Source organism: Heterodontus francisci, chromosome 9 (assembly GCF_036365525.1).
Source record: "Heterodontus francisci isolate sHetFra1 chromosome 9, sHetFra1.hap1, whole genome shotgun sequence".
In the NCBI taxonomy this organism is placed as follows: Eukaryota; Metazoa; Chordata; class Chondrichthyes; order Heterodontiformes; family Heterodontidae; genus Heterodontus; species Heterodontus francisci.
The window spans coordinates 115,842,724-115,866,174 of record NC_090379.1 but is presented as its reverse complement, the minus strand read 5'-3'; the positions used below and the strand labels follow the sequence as shown (position 1 = coordinate 115,866,174).

The 23,451-nt window shown below is 41.1% G+C and overlaps 1 protein-coding gene across 2 annotated transcripts in view; it reads left to right on the top strand.

Moving 5' to 3' along the window:
- Nucleotides 1-20,548, top strand: part of ttbk2a (tau tubulin kinase 2a) — a 290,578-nt gene extending 270,030 nt beyond the window's left edge. For both annotated transcript variants that reach the window (XM_068039750.1, XM_068039749.1), the window contains 2 exons: nt 14,273-15,711; nt 16,769-20,548. In XM_068039750.1, the coding sequence (XP_067895851.1) occupies nt 14,273-15,711; nt 16,769-17,246 (1,917 nt within the window). In that variant the 3' untranslated portion in view covers nt 17,247-20,548. The remainder of the gene's footprint in view (nt 1-14,272; nt 15,712-16,768) is intronic.
- The last annotated feature ends 2,903 nt before the right edge of the window (nt 20,549-23,451 follow it).

Genomic DNA, 23,451 nt, shown 5'->3' with positions numbered 1-23,451 from the left:
GCACTGATGCTTTATTCGCCTGTTTATTATTTCTCTCGTCTGGTTTAACCAGTATACTTCTTGCAGTTTGGTAACAATCAGCCTCACCACTAACCTGCACTCCTACCTTCTCCTTTAACTTCCTGTTTTTCCATGCAACTGGACCCTCCCCCCTATTAGTTTAAAGCCCTATCTACAGCCCTAGTTATGCATTTTGCCAGGACTCTGGTCCCAGCATGATTCAGGTAGAGCCCGTCCCATCGGAACAGTTCCCTCCTTCCCCAGTACTGGTGCCAATGTCCCATGAATTCGAGACCCATTTCTCCCACACTAATCTTCGAGCCACGCATTTACCTCTTTAATCTTATTGACCCTTTGCCAGTTTGCTCATGGCCGGAGATTATTACCTTTTTGGTTCTGCTTTTTAATTTAGCCCCTAGCTGCTCATATTCCCTCAACAGAACCTCTAACCTCGTTCTACCTATATCGTTGGTACCTACGTGGACCACGACAACTGGATCTTTCCCCTCCCACTCAAAGTTCCTCTGCAGTCCAGCTGAGATATCCCGAACCCTAGCGCCAGGTAGGCAACAGAGCCTTCGGGGCTCTCGATCCTGGCCACAGAGAACTGTGTCTATGCCCCTAAGTATATTATTCCTGATTACGACTGCATTTCTCTTTTCTCCCCCCACGGTGCTGTGGTCAGTTTGCTCATCCTCCCTACAGTCCCTGCTCTCGTCCACACAGGGAGCAAGAATCTCGAACCTGTTGGACAAGGACAATGGCTGAGGCTCCTGCAACACTACCTCCTGGATCCCTCTACCTGCCTCACTCATAGTCACACCCTCCTGTCTCTGACCACTGGCCGAATTCAAGGTAGTTAATCTAAGGGGTGTGATTGCCTCCTGAAACACAGCGTCCAGGTAACTCTCCCCCTCCCTGATGTGTTGCAGTGTCCGAAGCTCAGATTCCAGCTCATCAACTCTGAGCCGGAGTTCCTCGAGCAGCAAATACTTGCTGCAGATGTGGTCACTAGAAACCACAATGGGGTCCACCAGCTCCCACATCATGCAGGTACAACACATTACCTGGCCCTGCGTGTCTATTTTATATAATTAGATTTTAATTTGTTATTTAAATTTCGACTGGTCTTCAGTTTTTTTTAAAAACCGCTTTAGTCTTTAGTTTATATACTTATAAATCAATCAAGTCTTACTCTATGTTGATTCAGTTAAATTAAATTAAAAACTTACTTGAATACTGACCCCAGCTCCTCGGGCTCCGCTCCTCTCTGCCTCACAGGTTTTTTCAAAGTCAATGGGTGTCGAGGCTTTTGACGACCACTATTGGCAAAAACCATTCTAGGTAATTGAATCAGGGTGCACACCTGTTGCTCTAGTTAGACTGGGTAATTACCTCCGTCTCCCAGCCGGCCTTTGGTTTCTCATCTGCAAATTGTGCATGGCCATCTTTAGCTGTTCTATTCTGCTTTTTAAAAGTTATTTGTAATAATGTACAGTAAAAAAAAATCTCAGGCATCATTCCATACGACGAAATTAATATTTTTCCACTTGACATGTGGGTTTTCTGTCACACTAGCTACTCACATGACTCTTGGGTAAAAAGTCCATTGTACTCTTCTAGCTTTCAGCTTCACGAGGCACTAGATTGAAAGCCATATGAAAATCGATGAAGAATGTGTGGCATTTCCTTGAGCCTCAAATTTTCATACTAAATTCAAGTGTGAAATACTCACTGCAGTGCAACTGTAGAGCTCAAAAGGTGAAGTACAATTAATTACAGTTGGTGACTTAAGTGTGGTTTGTTTTCTTCCTCTCACATATTGGTACCAGTATGCTAAATAAGGTTAGTGATACATGCCTATTTTCCATTCTGTCAGTGTTGTTGCAAAGATGTGTAAAAGCTATTGTGAATCTGTACCAATTCCAAATCAGGGGGTCAGGTCAGGTTCTCCTATATAAATAGACATAAATCTGTTACAATTATACTATCTTTGTTCATAAACAGCCATGCGCTGGGTATGCAACCAGCAGGTGCCCCTGTGGCCATCTCTTGAAGGAAAGCCAACATTTCAAACGTCAATGTAAAAGTTTAATGCAGTAGCTGTTTTGATAAGTTTTTTTGTCCATGATTTAATTCTGAACTTCTGAATTCAAGGCCCAGTTGTACTTGGCCTGTGTCGATAGGGTAATCCTTTAACTCCTTTGGTACAACTTATGGTTCAGTTACATGGTGAGATGAGTCTTGAAGAAAAGCAGTTTGTTCCAAAGCTGTAACAGAATTATGGCATTTAGATGACATTCTGATTGTGGGGTATAGATTGAGTCATTTGTAATTACCCAAACTATAAGGTTCTAATGTGGCTTTATTAAGCACTGACCTGTTCTTCAGTTATCAGTAAGGTTCAAAGTATTGTGGTGCTTGCCAGTTTATGCTGTTCTTCAGGTGTAACAACCTCATTTGATCCTAAACCAGCTATGCTTGGGTCCTGCCCTCCCTTATCTTCCTGATGATATTTGAAAGAGATATGCATCACAGGAGCTATTTTTTTATTGAAACACAAAGCACCATAAAAAATCTTGTCTAGGCTGTGGATGCAATGTGGCTGAATTATTTTGTCATTCTGTGTAATGATGACACTTATCTGAAAAGTCCACTGATGGAAAAATATCAATTCACAATAACTGCCTTAAGTGAGCTATTTACTTGTACAAATGACTTGGTTTTTCCCTTCCTGCATGTGACCCTGCAGTTGACACTGTTTTCCACTCTGACTCACATGTACAACTGTAAGAACTCAATGTACTAGTCGCACAAGATTTACTTAGCCACAAAATAGCAAACATCCTCAAGCAATTATTTCAGATTTCCAGCAGCTGCAGTATTTTGCTTTTGCAACATCTACAAGTGACTCTCCTCAGTATGGTTGGTGCATTCTAGCATCCAAAAAGTCATTAAAATTGCCCACGGTGGGGAAAAAATCTGAACACAGCAAGAAGTGCAGCAAGTGTTTGGGTAAAATAATAGTTCAGCAAAGATTCATTATGCAAGATCCAAATATGCGCCTAAGGAAAACAGTTGTGTGCAAAGCTAAGGGTGACTCACATCTTTTGGAACAAAGACCGGGACTATTCAACTTCTGGTAAGTTTTTCCATTATTTATGGTCCTGTTTAAATTATTTATATAACAATCTCAGCCTTATTATATGATGCATAATATGTATTGTATTAATGCAACTTCTTTAAAGCATATTAAATGTTGAGATTCATAATCTGGTCCTTTTTCTTAAAAGTTTTTTGATTATCTGTAAAGTTTCATTGTCATTTGGCCCCTCAGTTTTATTTCTAGTTAAATTAATCAGCGGACTGACCTTGTATCTCCACAGATGATTTGTCTACATGTTTATCCTCCGTTTTTATGCAATAATAATTTTGTGTTAAGTGGAGGAGAAAGTCTGTAACTAGCAGAAGGAATCTGGTATCACCAAAGAAGGCAGAGAAAGAAAAGACACATGGAAAGCAAATCCTTGATTATAGTTAGGCATTGGGATGCAATTTCTGTTGTGAAGTGGTTATCGTCCACAACGCCAAGACAGGTAAGAGAGAGGAGTCCGCCAGAATGCACAGGTGTTATCCCTTCATCCGCATTCTCGCCCCAGAGCAGAAGCAGGGATACCTTTTATATGTCGTATGCTGGATACAGTTGTGAACTTTGCACTTTGGTTTCAACTACACCACAAGTACAAATCATTGTGTAATATGAGGATCATATGTTGTAGAATGCTTAAATTTGCAAACAAACTACTGATGCATCTCCAGTCCACCACCACTCTGCTCCAGGATGTTGCCATACAGTACCCTGTAAAATCAGCTGAAGGTCATCGTAAATGAAATGTTTTATATCATCCAGCGACACTGGGGCTAATTTATCCCTCCGTCCTGAGAATGACCATATGGAGAGCGTCTCCACAAAATATTCCTACCACAGCTCCTCATAGTTATTTGCAAATGTTATCTATGACGGAGAAAGACATGCACAATCTGACTTCTGTACTTTTGCTTATTGTCTACATAGTACTTGCTACAAAGTACATTTTAAGGTAATTATTTTCATTGTATTTAATATAAATGTGCTATAAAAATAATTAAATTTAGATATTCTTTGTCACTTGCTGGTTATTTTGCAAATACAGCTTTGTTTAACTTGCAAAATGTCCAGAATATTTTTATCATTGTTTGCAATAAAAGTTTTGTATTAATCATGTGTCCTGTATTTATTGGTTATGATTTTTCCTACCATTTAAATTAAAGGTGCACACAAGTATTAATTTGGCATTGCAAGGTTTAATTAATTTTTTCCTGTGACCTTTCATCGTGAGTGGGTCCTGCCTTTACTTGCATGTTAACAATAAATTAGAATGTACTTTTGATTGTCTTTTGCAAATACAAATGCTTTATTTGTCCTCTGTATTAATATTTGGAATTTCTTTGTACATAGCTAGTCATCTTCCAAATTCAGCAATGTAGCATTACTGTCATTGTCTACACTGAACAATCTATGCAAGAATCTTGGGGTTATACTACAGTAAACATTCGTAATGAGCAAAAAACATTATTCAGTGCATTGCATTGGGGCCATGTCTGAAAAGAAGACTTGCATTTTTACAGTACCTTTTACAACCTTTGTTTGTCCCCAAATGCTTTACAGTCAATGAAGTATTTTTGAAGTGTAATAACGTGGAAGCCAAGGTCTCATAAACAGCATTGCGATAAATGATCAACTAAACTGTTTTAGTAATGTTGGCTGTGGACTGGTGTGCACTACCACGACGACCAGTTGCTACAGCAGCTTGGCAACAGGCGCCAATGTCAAAAACAACAACTCACAGCGTCACTTGGCAGCTTCACGTGCAGCACTTGTGGCAGAACCTGCTTCTCAAAGATTGGCCTTCACAGCCATCAGCAAAGGTGCACCAAGAGAAGACACCCCACCTAAATGGATTGTTTGCTGCATGTCCATCCTCTTTCGTAGATGGAAGGATACCAACCACCAATGTTGGTTGAGTTTTAAATATTAAGAACTCCCCTGCTATTCCTCAAATAGTGCTATGAAACCTTTTACATCTGCTTGAGAGGGCGGACAGAGCGTTCTTCTCAAGATGGCACCTCTGATAGTGCAGCACTCCTCTGTACTACACAGAAGTGTCAGCCTGGATAATGCACTTAAATCACAGGAATGGGGCTGGAAACCACAATTTTTCTGACTCGTGAAATCTTTTATGGTATACTCAGCCCATCCCACCTCTTGCCCTCACTCACACTCAAAAAGAAACCAATGTATCCACTCTTGATTGCTTTCCAGTACGCATGTGTGGACATACCTAGGGAGTGCAGGTTTAGGCTTGGCTGTGTCAACACTTCATGCTGATACTCTGCATTCACATAAGAATGACCACTTGGGAAAAGATAGCGAAGGCTATTGTGCTCATAGGGTTATAGCCCAGTTTGAGTCAGTGACAGAGAAGGAGAGAAATGTGTCAAAAATGAAGCTGACAAATTAGTCAAAAGAAATAATAACCACAGTGAATGTTAGTTTGCTTAGTACTGTGTCACAAGATGAAGGTTTATTGCAGAATCTTCCATCCACTTGTGTGATTGATGTGGGAAAAGTCTGTGAAGCAGTGTCTTTCATCTCAATGTTTCCAGTGCAACTCAGTGCTTCTGATGTAATGCAATGAGCTTTTCAGAAGTAACCGAGAACATTGGGAGGGTGTGAACGAATGTGTTAAACTTCACATTTTTTTGGTGAGGATGGGAAGCAAATTCTGCTGGCCATCTTCAAAATGGTAGTGAGGATTGGATCAGAACAGAGGTTTAAGTTGGGATTTATTTTTGGTCATCAACAGTATAATGTTAGCAAAGAGTCCCTATCTCCATCTGGGATCTCTGTTGATCTGTGAAGTCTGGACCTGTTATTCTTTGGTGCAGTGAATTGAAGAACCAGTCTTAACACTGATTTAACCACAGTAGCTTTTAACGTTCAATCTTTTAAAATGCCTCTAATCGGATATGTCATAGATGCACTGGGCACTGTGGATCACAAAATAAAATGAGTGTTTCATTGGATCTCCTGAGGATTTGATGGGGCAGTTTCTTTCTTTCTATTACTTGCTGTTGCTTGTGTGTGTGTTTATAAGAATATGAGAATCGAGAATGAACAAAGACCATTTGGTCTATCATAGCTTACTTTTCTAATCTAATTCTGATAATAGGAAAAAATATAAATATGATTTGGATTCCACTGTTGCTTATGTTCTCTCTCCACTGTACCTTTCTTGTCTTTTTTATTACATGTTTGTTTCTCCATGTTTTGGTACTGCTTTGGTCATTTTTCCATTGGACGTTCCCCTTTTTCCTTTAGCTCAATGTACTTGTCTACATGATGCTGCTCTTCCTGACATCCTTGCTAATTAAATCTTCACTCTCTACACTTTCTTCTAACCTTAATTTGTTCTCTTTCAAGACCTGAATGCCTCTCACTTCTGTCTTCCTCTTGCAATCTTTAGGCTTTAAAATCTAACTGAGGAACATTACGAGTTCATGGAAGGAAAACTTGAATATCTCTTTCAAAGATTTAGTTGTATTAAAAATTTGCTGCAGCTTGTAAATATTTTAAACAACAACATTTTCTGTATCAAAAGTCCAAAGATAATCTTGAGGGACTTTTAGAGAGACGTATAAGATATTTAAGGATATAGAAGGAAACCTAGAACACTGCTTCAAGCTAAACTATGACAGTCAGAACAAGAGAACATAGGGCAAAACTGTCCGAGAGGTCAAGCTAGGGTGTGAAGAATGATTAACAGTCATCTCGCCTTTGAGTCAGATGGTTGTGGGTTCAGGTCCCACTCTTGAGACTTAGCACAAAAATCAAGGCTAACATGCCAGTGCAATTCTGAGGGATTGCTGCATTGTCGGAGGTGGCATCTTTCGAATGAGATGTTAAACTGAGGCCCCGCCTGCCCTCTTGGGTGTATGTAAAAGATCCTACCCATAACATAATTTTGAAAACCAGCAAGGGAATTCTCCCCAGTGTCTTGGCCAATATTTATCTCTCAATCAGCATCACTAAAACAGATTATCTGGTCATTATCACATTATTGTTTGCGGGAGTTTGCTGTGCTCAAATTGACTGCTGCGTTTCCAACATTGCAACAGGGAATACACTTCAAAAGTACTTCATTGTCTGTAAAGTGCTTTGGGACATCCTGAGGTCATGAAAGCTGCTATGTAAATGCATGTCTTTCTTTCTAATATTTGGAAATGCTCTACTGGCTTGGAAGTTGGAGGTAGAAGCCTTGACTCAGTGGTAGCACATTCGCCTCTAAGTTAAAAGGTTTTGGGTTAGTTCCACTAGAGAGACTGGAGCACAAAATCTAGACTGACACTGACTGAGTGCAATACTGAGTTAGTGCTGCACTGTCAGAGGTGCTAGCTTTCAGATGAAATATTAAATTGAGGCCCTGCCTGCCCTCTTGGGTGGATGTAAAAGGTCCTATGGCACTATTTCAACGAAGAGTAGGGGAGTTCTCCCCAATGTCCCAGCCAATATTTATCCCTCAACTAACATCACAGAAATATATTATCTGGTCATGATCTCATTGCTATATGTGGGACCTTGCTGTGTGCAAATTGGCTGCCAGATTTACTAAATTGCTTACTAAAGTGCTTACTCTTCAAAAATACTTAATTGACTGTAAATCAGTTTGGAATATTTTGAGAGTGTAAAGGCAGTGTATAAATGCAAATCTTTTAAAGATTTTAAAAAATTAATCAGGACTGTTTTCTGGAGTGGCCTTTCTCATCTGTCAGTATCTTACGAAGAACTCTTTTTTTCCACATTTCTGCTTTTGCATGGGGCTGTTTCAGGTTTTATAAAGATGAATTTTTAAGTCACAAGGACGCCGAAGCAGATGAGACATTAGCAATTGTGTTAGTGAGCAGTGAGAGACTAAAATGAATGTGGTGGAATATATTACTGCAGTCTGATCTGAATAGTAACATTTGTGTTTTATTTCTTTTTCCCGACCCAGGGCTGTGTTACACCTCCTGACCTAAATGCCCACTATTTGTTATATACCATGGCCCCAGTTTTGTTATAATCATCTAGTTTCATGGTTTATATTATTTTTTGAGGTAACGACCACCCAAGGTGGTCTTTCACTTCAAAGGTCTTTCCATGTTTATTTACAGAGGTCAGAATTAGAAGTGTAACAATATTAAATAATGGGTGGCCCTTCTCGCAGCTTTTTAATGGAGCCAGAAAGTCTGCGGAGTCTGCAGATATACCCATCAGAGTTATAAATTATTTATGTGGCTATGCAGAATCAAGGGATATTTTGAAGTTGGAGTTAATTAGCTTAAATTTCTATCTGGGACATCCCAGAGGTACTACGTTGCTATGGAGATGTATTATGCAGAGAGATGCCCTTTTAGTCTTGTGTTTTTTATCTCTGTGATTTCTCAGTCAGTTAGTGTTTTGGAAGCAGCTGGGGTGACGCAGCAAGAGAGGGTTGCCAGTAGTTGGTGTTTTTGAAGCAGCTGGACCCAGGAGTAAAGGGCTATAATGGAGCTTTCAAATTCAAAGCCCCTTCGCGAGAGTGCCAGTGAGGCCCATGCTTGAGCTGGAGAGTCCACAATCGTGGGGTGTTGAAGGATTCGCCTTGTCAGATGGTAGCGGAAGGATCCCAAGAAATCTCATACCTCGGGGGATAGCTGTAACACTAAGGAGAGTCAAAGTGAATTCCTGAGAGCTGTGGCATGCCTTGAATTGGTCCCAGGAGAGGTGAATGAACCCTCAAGATCCTTGGTGGAAATAAAAGTCAAATGAGGAGTGTTTTGTTGAGATTTTTGGCTTTAAAGTATATGATTTTACATTCTCTTGAGATTTTGGGTTTAAAGGATAAGAGATTACAAAATATAGTGTTCAATTAATAGTATTTGCTTTGTTAAACTCTTGTACAGTAAAAGTTTTGTTTAAATAATGAAATCCTGTTGTGTAGTTCTTTCAGCTAATAACTGGGAGTTTGAATTTCTTTTTAAAGTTTTTACTGGTCTCTACCGAGATTATAACAGTGTCATTAGGTTACTCAACTACAATGAGTATTGCAATCTGTTGTATCATCAGAACATCAGTGTGTGCAAGCTTTCAGCAAGAGTTACTAGATAGGAATGGGAACTGAGGCCAGTTATGCCCAAACACCCCATCCCTGCCTTCATCTCAAGGATGCTGAGGCTGATTATTGCACCCTAACTGCCACCCTGAGTGAGGTCAGCAAATTCATACATCTCAGGGATCAAAGCTTGGGCCCACATGGTCTATCTGATTCTGTTCTCTATTTCCATTACTGTTTTAAAATTACTGAAACACTGCTTTAGTACTCTGTGACCATATAGATGCTGTGTCAGTAAGCAGTCATCCCTACCAGCTGAACATGTCGAGAGCTCCTGAGTGAAATTCAGGGCTCTTAGATCTTTAGAATTAAATAATATTAGCCGACGCATAGAATATGCAGAGTTGGGCTGAGAGATGGCAAATGGAGTTTAATGCGGAAAAGTGTGAGGTGATTCACTTCGGAAGGAGTAACAGGATTGCAGAATACTGGGCTAATGGGAAGATTCTTGGTAGTGTAGATGAGCAGAGAGATCTTGGTGTCCAGGTACATAAATCCCTGAAAGTTGCCACCCAGGTTAATAGGGCTGTTAAGAAGGCATATGGTGTGTTAGCTTTTATTAGTAGGGGGATCGAGTTTAGGAGCCACGAGGTCATGCTGCAGCTGTACAGAACTCTGGTGCGGCCGCACCTGGAGTATTGCGTGCAGTTCTGGTCACCGCATTATAGGAAGGATGTGGAAGCTTTGGAAAAGGTGCAGAGGAGATTTACTAGGATGTTGCCTGGTATGGAGGGAAGGTCTTACGAGGAAAGGCTGAGGGACTTGAGGTTGTTTTCGTTGGAGAGAAGGAGGAGAAGAGGTGACTTAATAGAGACATATAAGATAATCAGAGGGTTAGATAGGGTGGATAGTGAGAGCCTTTTTCCTCGGATGGTGATGGCAAACACGAGGGGACATAGCTTTAAGTTGAGGGGTGATAGATATAGGACAGATGTCAGAGGTAGTTTCTTTACACAGAGAGTAGTAGGGGCGTGGAACGCCCTGCCTGCAACAGTAGTAGACTCGCCAACTTTAAGGGCATTTAAGTGGTCATTGGATAGACATATGGATGAAAATGGAATAGTGTAGTTCAGATGGTTTCACAGGTCGGCGCAACATCGAGGGCTGAAGGGCCTGTACTGCGCTGTAATGTTCTATGTTCTAATATAAGAGCAGGGAGGTTATGATGGAGCTGTATAAAAAGCTACTTAGGCCACAGCTGGAGTACTGTGTACAGTTCTGGTCGCCATGCTTTAGGAAGGATGTGATTGCACTGGAGAGGGTGCAGAGGAGATTCACCAGGATGTTGCCTGGGCTGGAGCATTTCAGCTATGAAGAGAGACTGGATAGGCTCGGGTTGTTTTCCTTGGAGCAGAGAAGGCTGAGGGGGGACCTGATTAAGGTGTACAAAATTGAGGGGTTTAGATAGGAAGAAACTTTTTCCCTTAGCGGAGGTGTCAGTAACCAGGGGGCATAGATTTAAGGTAAGGGGCAGGAGGTTTAGAGAGGATTTGAGGAAAAATGTTTTCACCCAGAGGGTGGTTAGAATCTGGAACACACTGCCTGAAGGGGTGGTAGAGGGAGGAACCCTCACAACATTTAAGAAGTATTTAGATGAGCACTTGAAACGTCATAGCAAACAAGGCTACAGGCCAAGTGCTGGAAAATGGGATTAGAATAGATAGGTGCTTGATGGCTGGCATGGTCATGATGGGCCTGTTTCTATGCTGTATAACTCTAGGACTCGAATGGAGAGGTACATTGAAGTGGCTACTTGTCTGGTTTATGTTAAAACTGGGACTGAGAGGCATTACAGAGAAACTGATTGCCATCTAGTGGTAAAGAAAAATGTAACAGCTCTGAAGATGACAGTGCAAATTAATGCCACCTTTACTTTCTTGCTGTAAATAGCCATTCTAATTTTCTTTTTAAAAGTCCATTTACAATATTTTTGTTTTCCTTACTCTTTTCCCGCAGGCGTCATTCACTGTCGTGCAACCTCCTTGACACAAAGGCAGGGATGCTTTTGATCACTGCTACAGTCTGTGTGATTGCAATATGAGCGGTGTTCCTGGTGTGGCCATGGAAGTATTGGTTTTCCATCTGCCTGAGGTGGATCACCTCACAACCAAGGCAACTCCCCAAGGCACCTTCACAGGAGCATAATCCGACTAATAGTTGACCAAGCAACATGAGACATTAGGACAGGTAACCAAATGCTTGGTCAAACAGGTCGGTTTTAAGCAATGTCTCAAAGGAGGAGACTAAGCTATAGAGGCAGAGATGCTTGGGAAGAGAATCCCAGAGCTTAGGGCCTAGATGGCTGATGGCAGGTTTATTCTAAACTTTGTGGCCCAGATTATTCTGCTTTTGCAGGTACAGGTTTTCACTTTAGTGTGCAGTGATTCCCTAATGTATAGCTGTACAATTGTAATATACAATTCCCTAATGTTCCCTCATACAAACTAACAATAAATGTGTTTTATAACTTTGGAATGAGTGCTTTTATATCACAACAGCACAAAATGCCTTCCTTTATAAGCAAGATCACTCATTTCTTTAAATCATTTTTTTTTTAAACTTGCAGTAAGATGAGAGCTGCAGGTTCCAAGTAACTTCCACAAGATGCACAGAATATCATTGTTATCCAGTATCTCCATTCCAGTACCAACTCATTTCCATAGTTTCCTCACTATAGGAAAGCCGAAGTTTCAAAGTTGATCTGGTCATTTATAGGAAGCATATTGTTTTTTGCAAGGATGCTAATCAGATGAATGATGCAGATATATAATAGATACATATACAGAAATGAAATGGATCGTTTTCACTTACTGAGGACAGCATTGATTCTCATTATTTTGTTATTGCACTATGATATCATTCAGCAATCTGCAGTTGAAATACTTTCCTGCATTCTGACCAAAGAAAAGCAATTTAATTTGAAACCCTCGATCATACGCTGCTTTCCACATAGTTTCAGCCACAAAATGCGATGTAACATCATAATCTGGCAATGAAAGGTTACGAGCAGTCTTTTCACATCACTCAAAGGCGTGAAAATGTTCACTTTGAAGCTTGTTTTCACCACGCAGATTAAATTATAAAATCAAATCTGCTAGCACTGGAAACTGGATATACAAAGAAATTAATTGTGTGCTAAGTAAATTACTTGCACTTCAGTCTTTCTTGAAATAGAATTTGGCTTTATCGAACTTGCTAATACACAGGTAGCCTGCAATCTTGGTTTTTAGGTTCAAAGATGTTGCAGGTGAATTTTTTTTTATATAAGTTTAGTACAGATTGATGAGATATCCAATTGGGATAGGTAATGATGGCTGGGTATTATGTACCCAACAAATCTTGAAGTGATAGAGAACCCTGCAGGAATCTTTATTTCCTCAGCCTTGTCGGGAATTATTTTTTGGTTAGCTTTTGAAAAAAAAATTTTGGTATGAGCGTTTGTGGACCAGTTTAGTGTTGCATGGTTAACACTTTTGTCTTCAGAGTGTTTGTTTAATAGCATCTTCCAGTATCTCTGACTTCTCAAAGCACTTAGAGAAAGAACAATAGCAAAATACGACAGATGCTGGAAATCTGAAATAAAAACAGAAAATGCTTGACTTGCTCAGATCAGGCAGCATGTATGGAGAACAATGACAAGATAATCCTGTTTTTTCATGATGTTGGGTGAGGAATAAATATTGGCCAGGACATCGGGGAGAACTCCCATGCTCCTCTTTGAAAAGTGCCATGGGCCCACCTGAGAGGGCAGACTGGGCCTCGGTTTAATATCTCATCTGAAAGCTAGCATCTCTGAGAGTACAGCACTCCCTCAGTACTGCACCAGAGTGTCAGTTTTAAGTGGAGGGGGCTGTAATTGTTTTATGACTGCCGTACTTTAATTGGTGCCTGTCAGGTTGCAATTTTAAATGCGTGTCATGAATAGGGCAAGTGATTTGTCAAAACAAAAAAGTGGCACAAAATCCAGGCAGTTGTTAGACTTCTTTGGTCAAGCCTCAGTGCAGGCACATAGCGTCAGTTGCCGTTTCCTCCGCTATTCTCCATGCTGTCAGTTCTCCTCTTTCCCCTGACACTTTACTGAATCTTTGTTGTGGGGGGTGGGAGGTAGGAATTTTAGCCAAGGAAGAGTGGGTTGGGGCCGGCTGGGAAGGTAGAAATTCTTAAATGAGGTTCTCTACCTTTTAACTCCGATTCTGCCAACCACCGTTCCCCCCCCCCCCCCCCCCCCCCCCACCCCTGTCCATGCGTTGTCCACTTTCCCACCCTAGACAATCTGATTTTTTTCTTCTCTCTCTCTCTCTCTCTCTCTCTCTCTCTCTCTGTCTCTCTCTCTCTCTCTGTCTCTCTCTCTCTGTCTCTCTCTCTCCCTGTCTCTCTCTCTCCCTGTCTCTCTCTCTCCCTGTCTCTCTCTCTCTCTCTCTCTCTCTCGCTGTCTCTCTTGCTGTCTCTCTCTCCGCACTCTGCAGTGAAGCCTAGTTACCCAACCAAACCCAACTACATGTGTCGGGGTCGGGCATTTAAAACAATTAAAGGCCTCGGGTCTGGTTCGGGTTGGGTCGAGTTTTAATTTTATACCCAAGCCAGGCTTTACTTTCCGGGTTCTTCCAAATATTCTCCCCCTCGCTATCTTCCCAGCCTGGAGTAAATACCAGGGCATTTGTTTCTGCTCATGCACCTCTGTTATATATACTTGTTCAGCTCAACCTAGCTGTTGTAGAGTGAAACGACTGACCAGAACCGAACGTTATATAAGCTTTAATCGTGCCATTCAGGCAGTAAGTTTGAGAACCACATGGTGAGTCTGGTTGCAAGATGTTGAAGCATGATGTATCATATGCCCTGGTTAATTATGGGTTACTCTGAAATATTTGATTGGGTGTAACGGGTTTTTGAGTGAATTGTTCTCAATAACAATCTTTCATAATTCTTTGTACGTATGAAGTATTTAAAATTAATTCTTCTGAATGGAGTTCATATGAAATTCAGCTGTAAGTAAGTAATTTGCTTCAAATTTTCATAGCCTCCATTTTGTTTTTAAGATAACTGCGCCCAAGTCTGCAATAACACCAACTCATACAGCCTCTGTGGTTATAGAGCAAGATGATAAGAGAGAGACTGACCACACAGTGGGAAATGCCACAGATCAAATACAAAAACCCTCATCTCCACAAGAGAAATCAATGCCAGCTCTGGCACTGCATGACACGTTGTGTAATGATACCTCCAGAACTGAGCATAAACTGGAATTAGACAAAGGAACAACACAAAAAAGAGAGACCAGTGTAACTGGTATAGTAGAAAGTAGTAACCAAGGTGAGCTAATTGCAAAAACCAGTGTCAAGTCTGACCAGGACAGAGATGACTCTCTCAGCTCAGCTCAAGAAGTTGCACATAAAGAAGACCATGTAATTTCTGGGGATTTAGGAAGTCAACCTGAAGAAGGACAGTGCCCTTCAGGTGAAAGTGAACCCATGGGTGAGCAGCTACACATGGATAATGAACGCACTCCACTAGCACAACCCGGGACCTTGTCTCCTGTGCCAAAACAGGAAGAGAATAAATCTCTTGGTCCTTACTTGACTGATATAATAGGCCCAGTGGCAACTGATAAAGTGCTTTCCTATAGAGAAGAGGATGCCTTATCTAAGCCTGTGGAGTATACAAAGCTTGTAATGGATGGACTGAAAGATCAACTGTGTGACAGGGAAGAAAATGGCTTTTGTAAATATATTAAAGATGAGGCAGGTGAGTTACAGTCTGCTTCGAACATTTCGTATGAATGCGTAAAGGAATTGCTTCACACTGTTGTATCCGAGCAAGAAGACCACTCAAATAGTGCTGGAAACGATAGGGCTGAAATGGGCTACATTTCTGAGATTATGCAGAGAAAGATTCAGGAACAGCAAAGCAACCTTTCAGAGCTAAGTGGGTTCAGAAATGGAGATCTGCTTCACATCTTGACAGTTGGTGACAATTCATTGCATCCCAAGAAGGTTGAAGCCAAACCATCTCCTCTCCGGCAAAGTCGCATCCCGGTCCTTGCATCAGATGTGGAAATGGTTTCCGAGTCATCAGTTCCTGTCTCGGCTAAAGAGAAATTACTCCAAAAGAAGGCTCATCAAATAGACCTGATAAGGCAATTAGCTGAAAAGAGACAACATACTCTCAGAACATCCCTTCTGGGTGATCTATCATCTGCTTCTGAGAAGTCCGTAGAGGAGAAGGTGTCTGTTCCATCGGTGACTTTGTCAGATGATGGAACTTGTTCTGGGCCTCCTCCAGTGAAAGCTGGAATGGAACAACAATCAGGCAAGCAGACTGATGAGGACTCTCTAACTAGCCTTCAATCCCGGAGAAGCAAAATCCCAAGACCGGTTTCATTGACCAGTACTGAACAAGTCCCCACTTCAACCTCGTCCCAGTTTGTCCCAAGACCACCTCCAGGAAAACCACCAACCAGACCCAGTGTGGAGGTCCGGTAAGTTCCAACTTGCCCAATTACTTCATTTCAACTTTTATGTTAAGGAATGAAACAAATTTGTCTTGATGGTAACTTTGAACCAAACCTCTCTGTTGTGTGGTGATGAAAGTTTGGAATTAATTACTTGATTAATTTGGAATTAATTAATTTGTTTTAAGGTAACTTCATTGCAGCTCGCTGCATACATATGAGAGTAGCAGTTGCACACAAATTGACTCAAACTTAGCTATTAGTGCATTTGACTAATTGTTAAATCAGAATCTAAATGACCAGACAAACCAAACCAGACATACCAAATGCCTAAGAATTAAAAGTTTACATTTACATTCTTGATTGGTTCCTCTACTCTGCGCTTTCCTAATAGCCCTGCAAATAGACGTGAATAATTTAGCATTTATCCCTTATAAAGAAAGACTGACTTGCATTTAGGTAATTCCTTTTCATTACACTAGGAGGTCCCAAAATGCTTCACAGCCCATGAAGAGCTCTTTTATTTTGAAGTGTAGTTACTGTTGTAATGTAGGAAACGTGGCAGCCAATTTGCACACAGTAAGGTAGTACAGACTGCAATGTGATAATGACCAGATAATCAATTTTTAGTGCTATTGCTTGAGAGATAAATAACAATCAGGCAAACAGACTGATGAGAACTCTCTGTTGAACAGTCTTCAATCTTAGAGGAGAAAACTTCTAGGGGAGAACTCACCCTGCTGCTCTTCGAAATAGTGCCATGGGATCTTTTATGTCCACCTGAGAGGGAAGACAGGTCCTCAGTTTAACAGCTCTTCTGAAAGATGGCACCTCGGACAGCACAGCACTCCCTCAGTACTGCATTGGAGTGTTGTCCTGGGTTATGTACTTAAGTGTCTGCAGTGGGCAAGAATGCCACCAACTTAGCTGGCACTTATTCAACTTAGTAATGCAGCATCCACACCAAAGTACTCACTAAAGTTCTTGAGTCCAGAATCAACTATACAGTGAATTTGTGGATATAAATGGATCACGTTCAGTGTTGTGTTCTAATATTTATCTTCCATTTATTTTTTCTTTCCAGATTACGACGGTACAGGGTAGTTGGAAGTGGTAGCTCTGACTCTGACCTGCTAACTCATCTTGCTCAAATCCTTCAAAATGGATCCCAAAAGACCAGGAGCTCCCCACAGTCCAAAAGTCCACAGTCCCCTCGCAGCCCCAAAACTCCACCCAAAAGCCCAGTAATCCCCCGGCGAAGCCCTAGCTCTTCACCACGGAGCACCTCGTTGCCGCGCACTGCCAGTTCCTCCCCTTCGCGCGGACGTCCATACACAGATCAGAGAAGCTCATCACCGCACTTTGCCAGAAGCCGTTCCCCTCCCAGTTACTCCGGGTCCTCGCCCTCCCGAAGAAGTTTCCTGCAGGAGCATGGCTGTGGTAAACAGGGCAGAAATAGCTTGAAGGGACCTGGCAGTCCTCACCACTTGTGTCAAAGCAAATCCACAAAGGGAAAATGCTCAGGCAGAGATGGCAAACTATCCAGTAAACTCAGCAGATAGTAACAGTTTGTGCAAGTATCTCTTCCCCTCTCTCTCTCTCCCTCCCTCCCTTTCCCCCTTTTGTTGTTGCATGTTGTCTAGTCTTTACTAGAAGAAAATCTGCTATTGTCTCTCCCTTACTGGACAGTATCTTATATGCCATTTTGGATCCAAGTGTTGGACAGGTGCTGCTTTGTATAAACTAGGATAGCTATCAGTGAAATTAAAATTGATTGATAGCACAGTACACTTTTGATCATACGCTGTGCAAGAGTGCTGCTAGGTTTTATTTTGGCTTCTGCTGCCTTGAGCTACTTGAGTAGGAAATACTAGTCCAGTACTTCCACCTTTTTCACTATGTACAGCATCCTCCAAAACCTTATGACTTGACCTGTCCTTGTGCCATTTTAGATCTCGAGGGAAACCTCAGAAGTTCGTAATTAGAAGAAAAGCTGCTGTAGCATTTTCATTCGCCAATAGTAATATAATGTTTTTGCCATCTTTTTACGCAAATGTCAACTGTGAGTTTTTTAATGTACAGTGTGTCTAGATATAAATAAAATTTAATTTAAGTAACTGAATTGATTCAGAATTCATAGGAAGTAGGTGAACTCAAAATAGTTGAAGGACCAGAGCGTAGATGTTTGTAATTGTCCTCTGGAATTAGAAAGCTAAATCCTGAATTACCTCTGTTGAAAGGATGCAAGATACTAGTACTTTGAAAACAAGCATGAAATGGGCAGGAGGTCAGTAAGCCTCAATTTTTTCCATTCTTCCTCAAGTTTGATTCAAATAAGATGGTGACTTGGTCCAGTCCCAGTAGCATACTCTATGCTCAAAAGTGACTGTCGATGTGGCCACCTCCAGTAGAAATGAGGAAACTTGTATTTTAAATGTTTACTAACCCATTATCCTTGCAACCACTGTGATATCAGACATCATCCAAAAAATTAATCACCAAAAGACAAAAATCAAAGAGATTGATTGGCAGTGATAGTACCTCCAGTTACAAAAATAATGAATATTTGAATTACTTTCTACACATCATTGTGTGTAAACTCTTACCGATCAGCATTTGATTGCCACGTGCCTGTCTGAAGTGTTAATGTATTTTAACTAGTATTACATTGCTGCCAAGGCAAGAAACTCTGGTTTAAGTAAGAAGAGCTTCCTACAAGACACTTAAGTCACGTGAAACTTGATTGTTGTTAAATGGAAATCATATCAGCTATCACTTTTTGCAAGCTTTCATCGGGTGGGTAAATTATTTAATATGTGTAATATTTTCCAACTAATGTAACATGCTGAGTAATTTAAATTTCTAAGCCTTTCAACAACTGTTTTGAATGCTTAAAAGAAATTGAAGCCCTGTTTTATGGTTTGTATATTATTGTATTATAGATGCTAACAATAACTGCATGTCGTACAGTGATATGTATGTATTTATTGATTTCATATGGATTAAGATTGTTTCTGCGTGCCTGAATGCTATTTGCTTTACATTTTCTTCCTGGAATGCAAAACCTTACAGCGTCACGATTGGGGAAACATGCACTGCAAAATTAAATTTCAAAAACGACATGATTCTGAACCACTGCAAAGTTCGAAACAGCAGAGGTGTTGCAGTCTGTTAATCCTACAGAGGCTGTAAATGTGAAAGATGTCGAGATTGAAAGTAGAACAAATGGGATTTCTTTTCTTTTTGTAACTCTACTGTAAAGGCAAAAAAGAAACACACAAAAAAAGTTATCCTAGCTACTGTTTTTATTGATTGCCCGATAGTTGTGCAACTGTTAACCCTCCAGCATGGATTTTATTAAAGCTGCAGGTTTTATTTTTGGTTTCGCTCAGACAGCTGTTTAAAAGAGTGAATCTACACCAGTGTCTGGTAGCTGCCCATACCATTTAGCTCTCTTCCAAAATATCTGCAGTGCTCTGTAAAAGTATAGCTGTTTCTGAAACAGGGATTTTTAAAAGAATATAGTTGTAACAAAGAGGGAAGAAAGAGACTTCCGCAAAACAGGAGTTTTCAAGTGTGACAACAAAAGGAACTGTGGCAGCTTTAAGTAAGTTTGGAGATGTTGGTGCAGAGGGCAGGAAATAGTGTCACCTTCGCTGAATTCAAATGGATAGTGCAACGACATGCACCTTTTCTGAAAGTGGAATTACTGCACTTTTTAACCCTGTAAATTGAAGTGACTCTAGATTACTAATGTTACTGCTCAATATTACCTGAATATTCTAATCTCTGTTATTGGTATAATATGTAAATTAGTATCAATGTAATAAGTTCAAAATGGGTCAATGAAGCTTAATGCATGTATTAATTAAAAAGTTAATCTGAAGTCATTTCAAACTTTATATTTTACATTAACAGTTAAGAAGGGGACAGAGTGATTAGCAAGTTGCTGGCCTCTTCCAGTGTAAGTCCATATTAGGTGGCTGCCTTGTGAGCTCACTTACAAATTGTGTGCACTGAAAGACTTGTTTGACACTAGTAAATGGTTGCATCGAAGGTGCTAAATGATTTTTTATAAAAACTGCTTGCAGCACCAAGTTCCTTTTAAAATGTGTTTCCTTCAATCCTATTGGGCTTATTGTTTAACTGCTCTTGGGAATTTATAAAGCAATGCACATGAGTTTTAAAAAAAAACGTGAGTGCAAAGTGGGCTCCATACGTCTCTATCAAACCTCTTTCCCGGTGGAAGATTGTATTTACATAATTGCATTGCTCAAGATATGGACATCGTGACTCCGTAGTATGAGGAGATGCACATACAAAAGGCTTAGCTATGGTCAAATAACCGCAAATTTCTAAACAAGAGTAGTTTGCCACATGTTTCCATGTGGTGAGTTCTAGTCATTGCTTTTGTAGTTGAATAGAATGATAATGTTTCCAATCCTAAATTGCATCTAGTAGGTTATTTTGAATTGTTGGCTTAGTGCAACTTGAATGGGACAGGAAATAAAGGTTTTAACACCTTTTATGCTACTTTTGATTATCTTGGGCAAGAGGTTGTTTTATGGAGCCTTGTTTAGAGTCAACATAACAATTTACAAAAGCAGCAATGAGCATGAAATGGTCTGGCACGTTTCAACCGCAGAGTACATTGAACAAAATGGCATACATCGTTTGAAGGTAGGGTGTACATAAAGCTGTAATTATTTAAGTTCTTTGATTTGTATCATATCAAAGCCTTGTACAGTGTTTTACGTTGTGTTCTAAAATTATTTTGTATTTTATTTTTATAAACCAGTAAAATAAAATATTCACGAAGCATGCCAACATATAAATATTTGTTGTCTTGTGTATTCCAATAAAAAAGGCTGATGAAAAATGGTTTGTTTTTTATTTGACCCCATATTACACATTCAGTTGTCTCCTGTTCTCACTTCGCCTCAGTTTGAAGAACATATTTCTGTGGTTTGGAAAATTGAATTGCAGAATGATTAATTTAGCAGGAGTGCCTCTTCCTTCTACATTTAATCTTGCTGATAAAATCATTTTAGCTGTACAAATGTCAAACATCACTTAATATCCGTGACTCAATCCCTACTGCAAATTGTAAACAACTGTCCAATCCACACTCGATCTTCATTCAGAATGCATTTTTAGATGTAATTGATTGCTGACTAGAATTCTGAAAGCTCCCAGGTTCAATTTTCAGGAATCAAATGATAAAGGAATGCAATAGGATGGATGTAAAGAAACTATTTCCTCTGATGAGGGAATCTAGACAAGAGGACATAATTTTATAATTAGACCTAGGCCATTCAGGAGTGAAGTCAGGAAGCACTTTTTCACATAAAAAGGAGTGGCAATCTGGAACACTCCACTCTTCCCTAAACTCCCCTCCCCCAAAGGGTGTAGGTTGAATTTTTTCAGGATTGAGGTTGATAGATATTTATTAGGTGAGAGTATCAAGGGATGTGGATCAAGGGCAGGGAAATTGTGCTACATGCTTGTGGGCCTGAATGGCCTACTCCTGTTCCTATGTTCTCAGTTGGGTATGGGCCACATCAAAAACTGCCTACAATTTAGTACTAATAATCTCACTCTGGAATGACATGAAAAATAGAGCATTTTACACACCATGCTTTATTGAGACTGGGGCCAGAGTAGGAAGCTTTAGTTTGCATTCAATCCATGCTATAAACAATTGGGGAGAGTTTGATGATAGTGGATATCTAAGTGGGAAATTGTTTAATTTCTTGACTCCAAACATGAAGATTCATCAAGAAAGACATGCATTTATATAGCTCCTTTCACGACCCCAGGATGTCCCAAAGTGCTTTACAGCCAATGAAGTACTTTTGAAGTGTTGACACTTGTAAAGCAGGGAAATGCGGCAGCCAATTTGCACTCAGCAAGCTTCCACAAACAACAATGTGATCGAAACCAGATAATCTGTTTTAGTGATGTTGGTTGAGGCATAAATATTAGCCAGGGCACTGGAAAGAAATCCCCTGATCTGTGAATAGTGTTATACAATCTTTTACACCCACCTGAGAGGGTGGATGGAGCTTCAATTTAACGTCTCATCTAAAACAGCTCCTCAAACAATGCAGCACTCCCTCAGTTCAGCCCTGGAGTGTCAGTCTAGATTTTATGCTCAAGTCTCTGGAGTGACTTGAACTCAAGGCCTGTTAACGCAGAAGTGAGTGCTACCACTGAGCTAAGACTGACACACTTTCTACATAGCTACATATGTTGTGATAAAGACTATTCAGGGAAATTACAATGTGAAGCTAAAAACCTGTTAGGATGGTTTTTTCCTTATCCTTTTATCAGATTTGTAAAGCTAGAGACTGTAATACGATTGTCAATTAACTTCATTTCTTATTGTTTCAAAATATTCATCCTAAAACTTAATACAGAACAGTCCGGAGCGGAACCCCGTAGGCGGTCATGTGTCACCTTTGGCATGTTTCCGGCAGTTCCTGCAGCCATACCGGTGCCAAACGTCGTGCTCTGCACTCCTTTGGACCCCACCAGAAAGGCCGAGAGGGGGGTTTTGACGACTGGGCAACTCTCACCCTCCATAAATTCGCCCAGGCATGCGCCATGGAGAGGTCACTCCATAGTTGCCTCACAGCGACTGAAACAACACGGAAGGCAGCAGTTACGGGTTATAAGTCCAGATAAATTGGCGTAGAAACTGGGCGCCACGGGTTGCCTTTGTCGGTGGGAGAGGTCATCGCACCTCACTGGACAGCTACCGCCCGCCTCAAACCGGGCAGCCCTCGGTCAATAAGGTTCTGTCCCGCCACAGTCTACCTGCTTCAATGGATGCTTGGAGCCCAGGGTCATTGCCCGAAAGGTGGACTGAAACACCGCACCAAACAACATTAAAAAAAGGAAAGAAGGTACCAGCCCTTTGCTTTGCAAGCTAGAACGTCAGAACTATGTGTCCTGGCCTGTCGGAAGACCTTACACAAATCAACGATTCTCGGAAGACCGCCATCATTAACAACGGGCTCAGTAGATTCAGTGTAGACATTGCAGCACTTCAGGAGACACGCCTCCCCGCGAGTGGATCTCTAGCAGAGCAAGACTACACCACCTTCTGGCAGGGCAGGGATCCTGAAGAACCAAGACAGCATGGAGTGGGCTTCGCCATCAGAAACTCCTTGCTCAGCATGATAGAGCCTCCCTCAAATGGCTCGGAATGCATACCGTCCATCCGACTGCTCACCACCTCTGGTCCAGTACACCTACTCAGCATCTATGCTCCAACACTCTGCTCCCCACCTGAAGCTAAAGATCAGTTCTACGAGGAACTCCATAACGTCATTAGCAGCATCCCCAACACCGAACACCTATTCCTGCCAGGGTTGGGGCTGACCATGACTCATAGCCCTCCTGCCTTGGGCGCTATGGCGTTGGAAGGATGAATGAGAATGGGCAGAGACTGCTTGAGTTGTGTACCTATCATAACCTCTGCATCACCAACTCGTTCTTTCACACTAAACCCTGTCACCAGGTTTCATGGAGGCACCCAAGATCGCGTCTTTGGCACCACTCACACGCAGCTTCCACAGTGCGGACTGCGACACCGACCACTCCCTGGTGTGCAGCAAGGTTAGACTCAGACCAAAGAAGCTGCATCACTCCAAGCAGAAAGGCCACCCGCGCATCAACACGAGCAGAATTTCTCACCCACAGCTGTTACAAAAATTTCTAAATTCACTTGTAACAGCCCTTCAAAACACTACCACAGGGGAT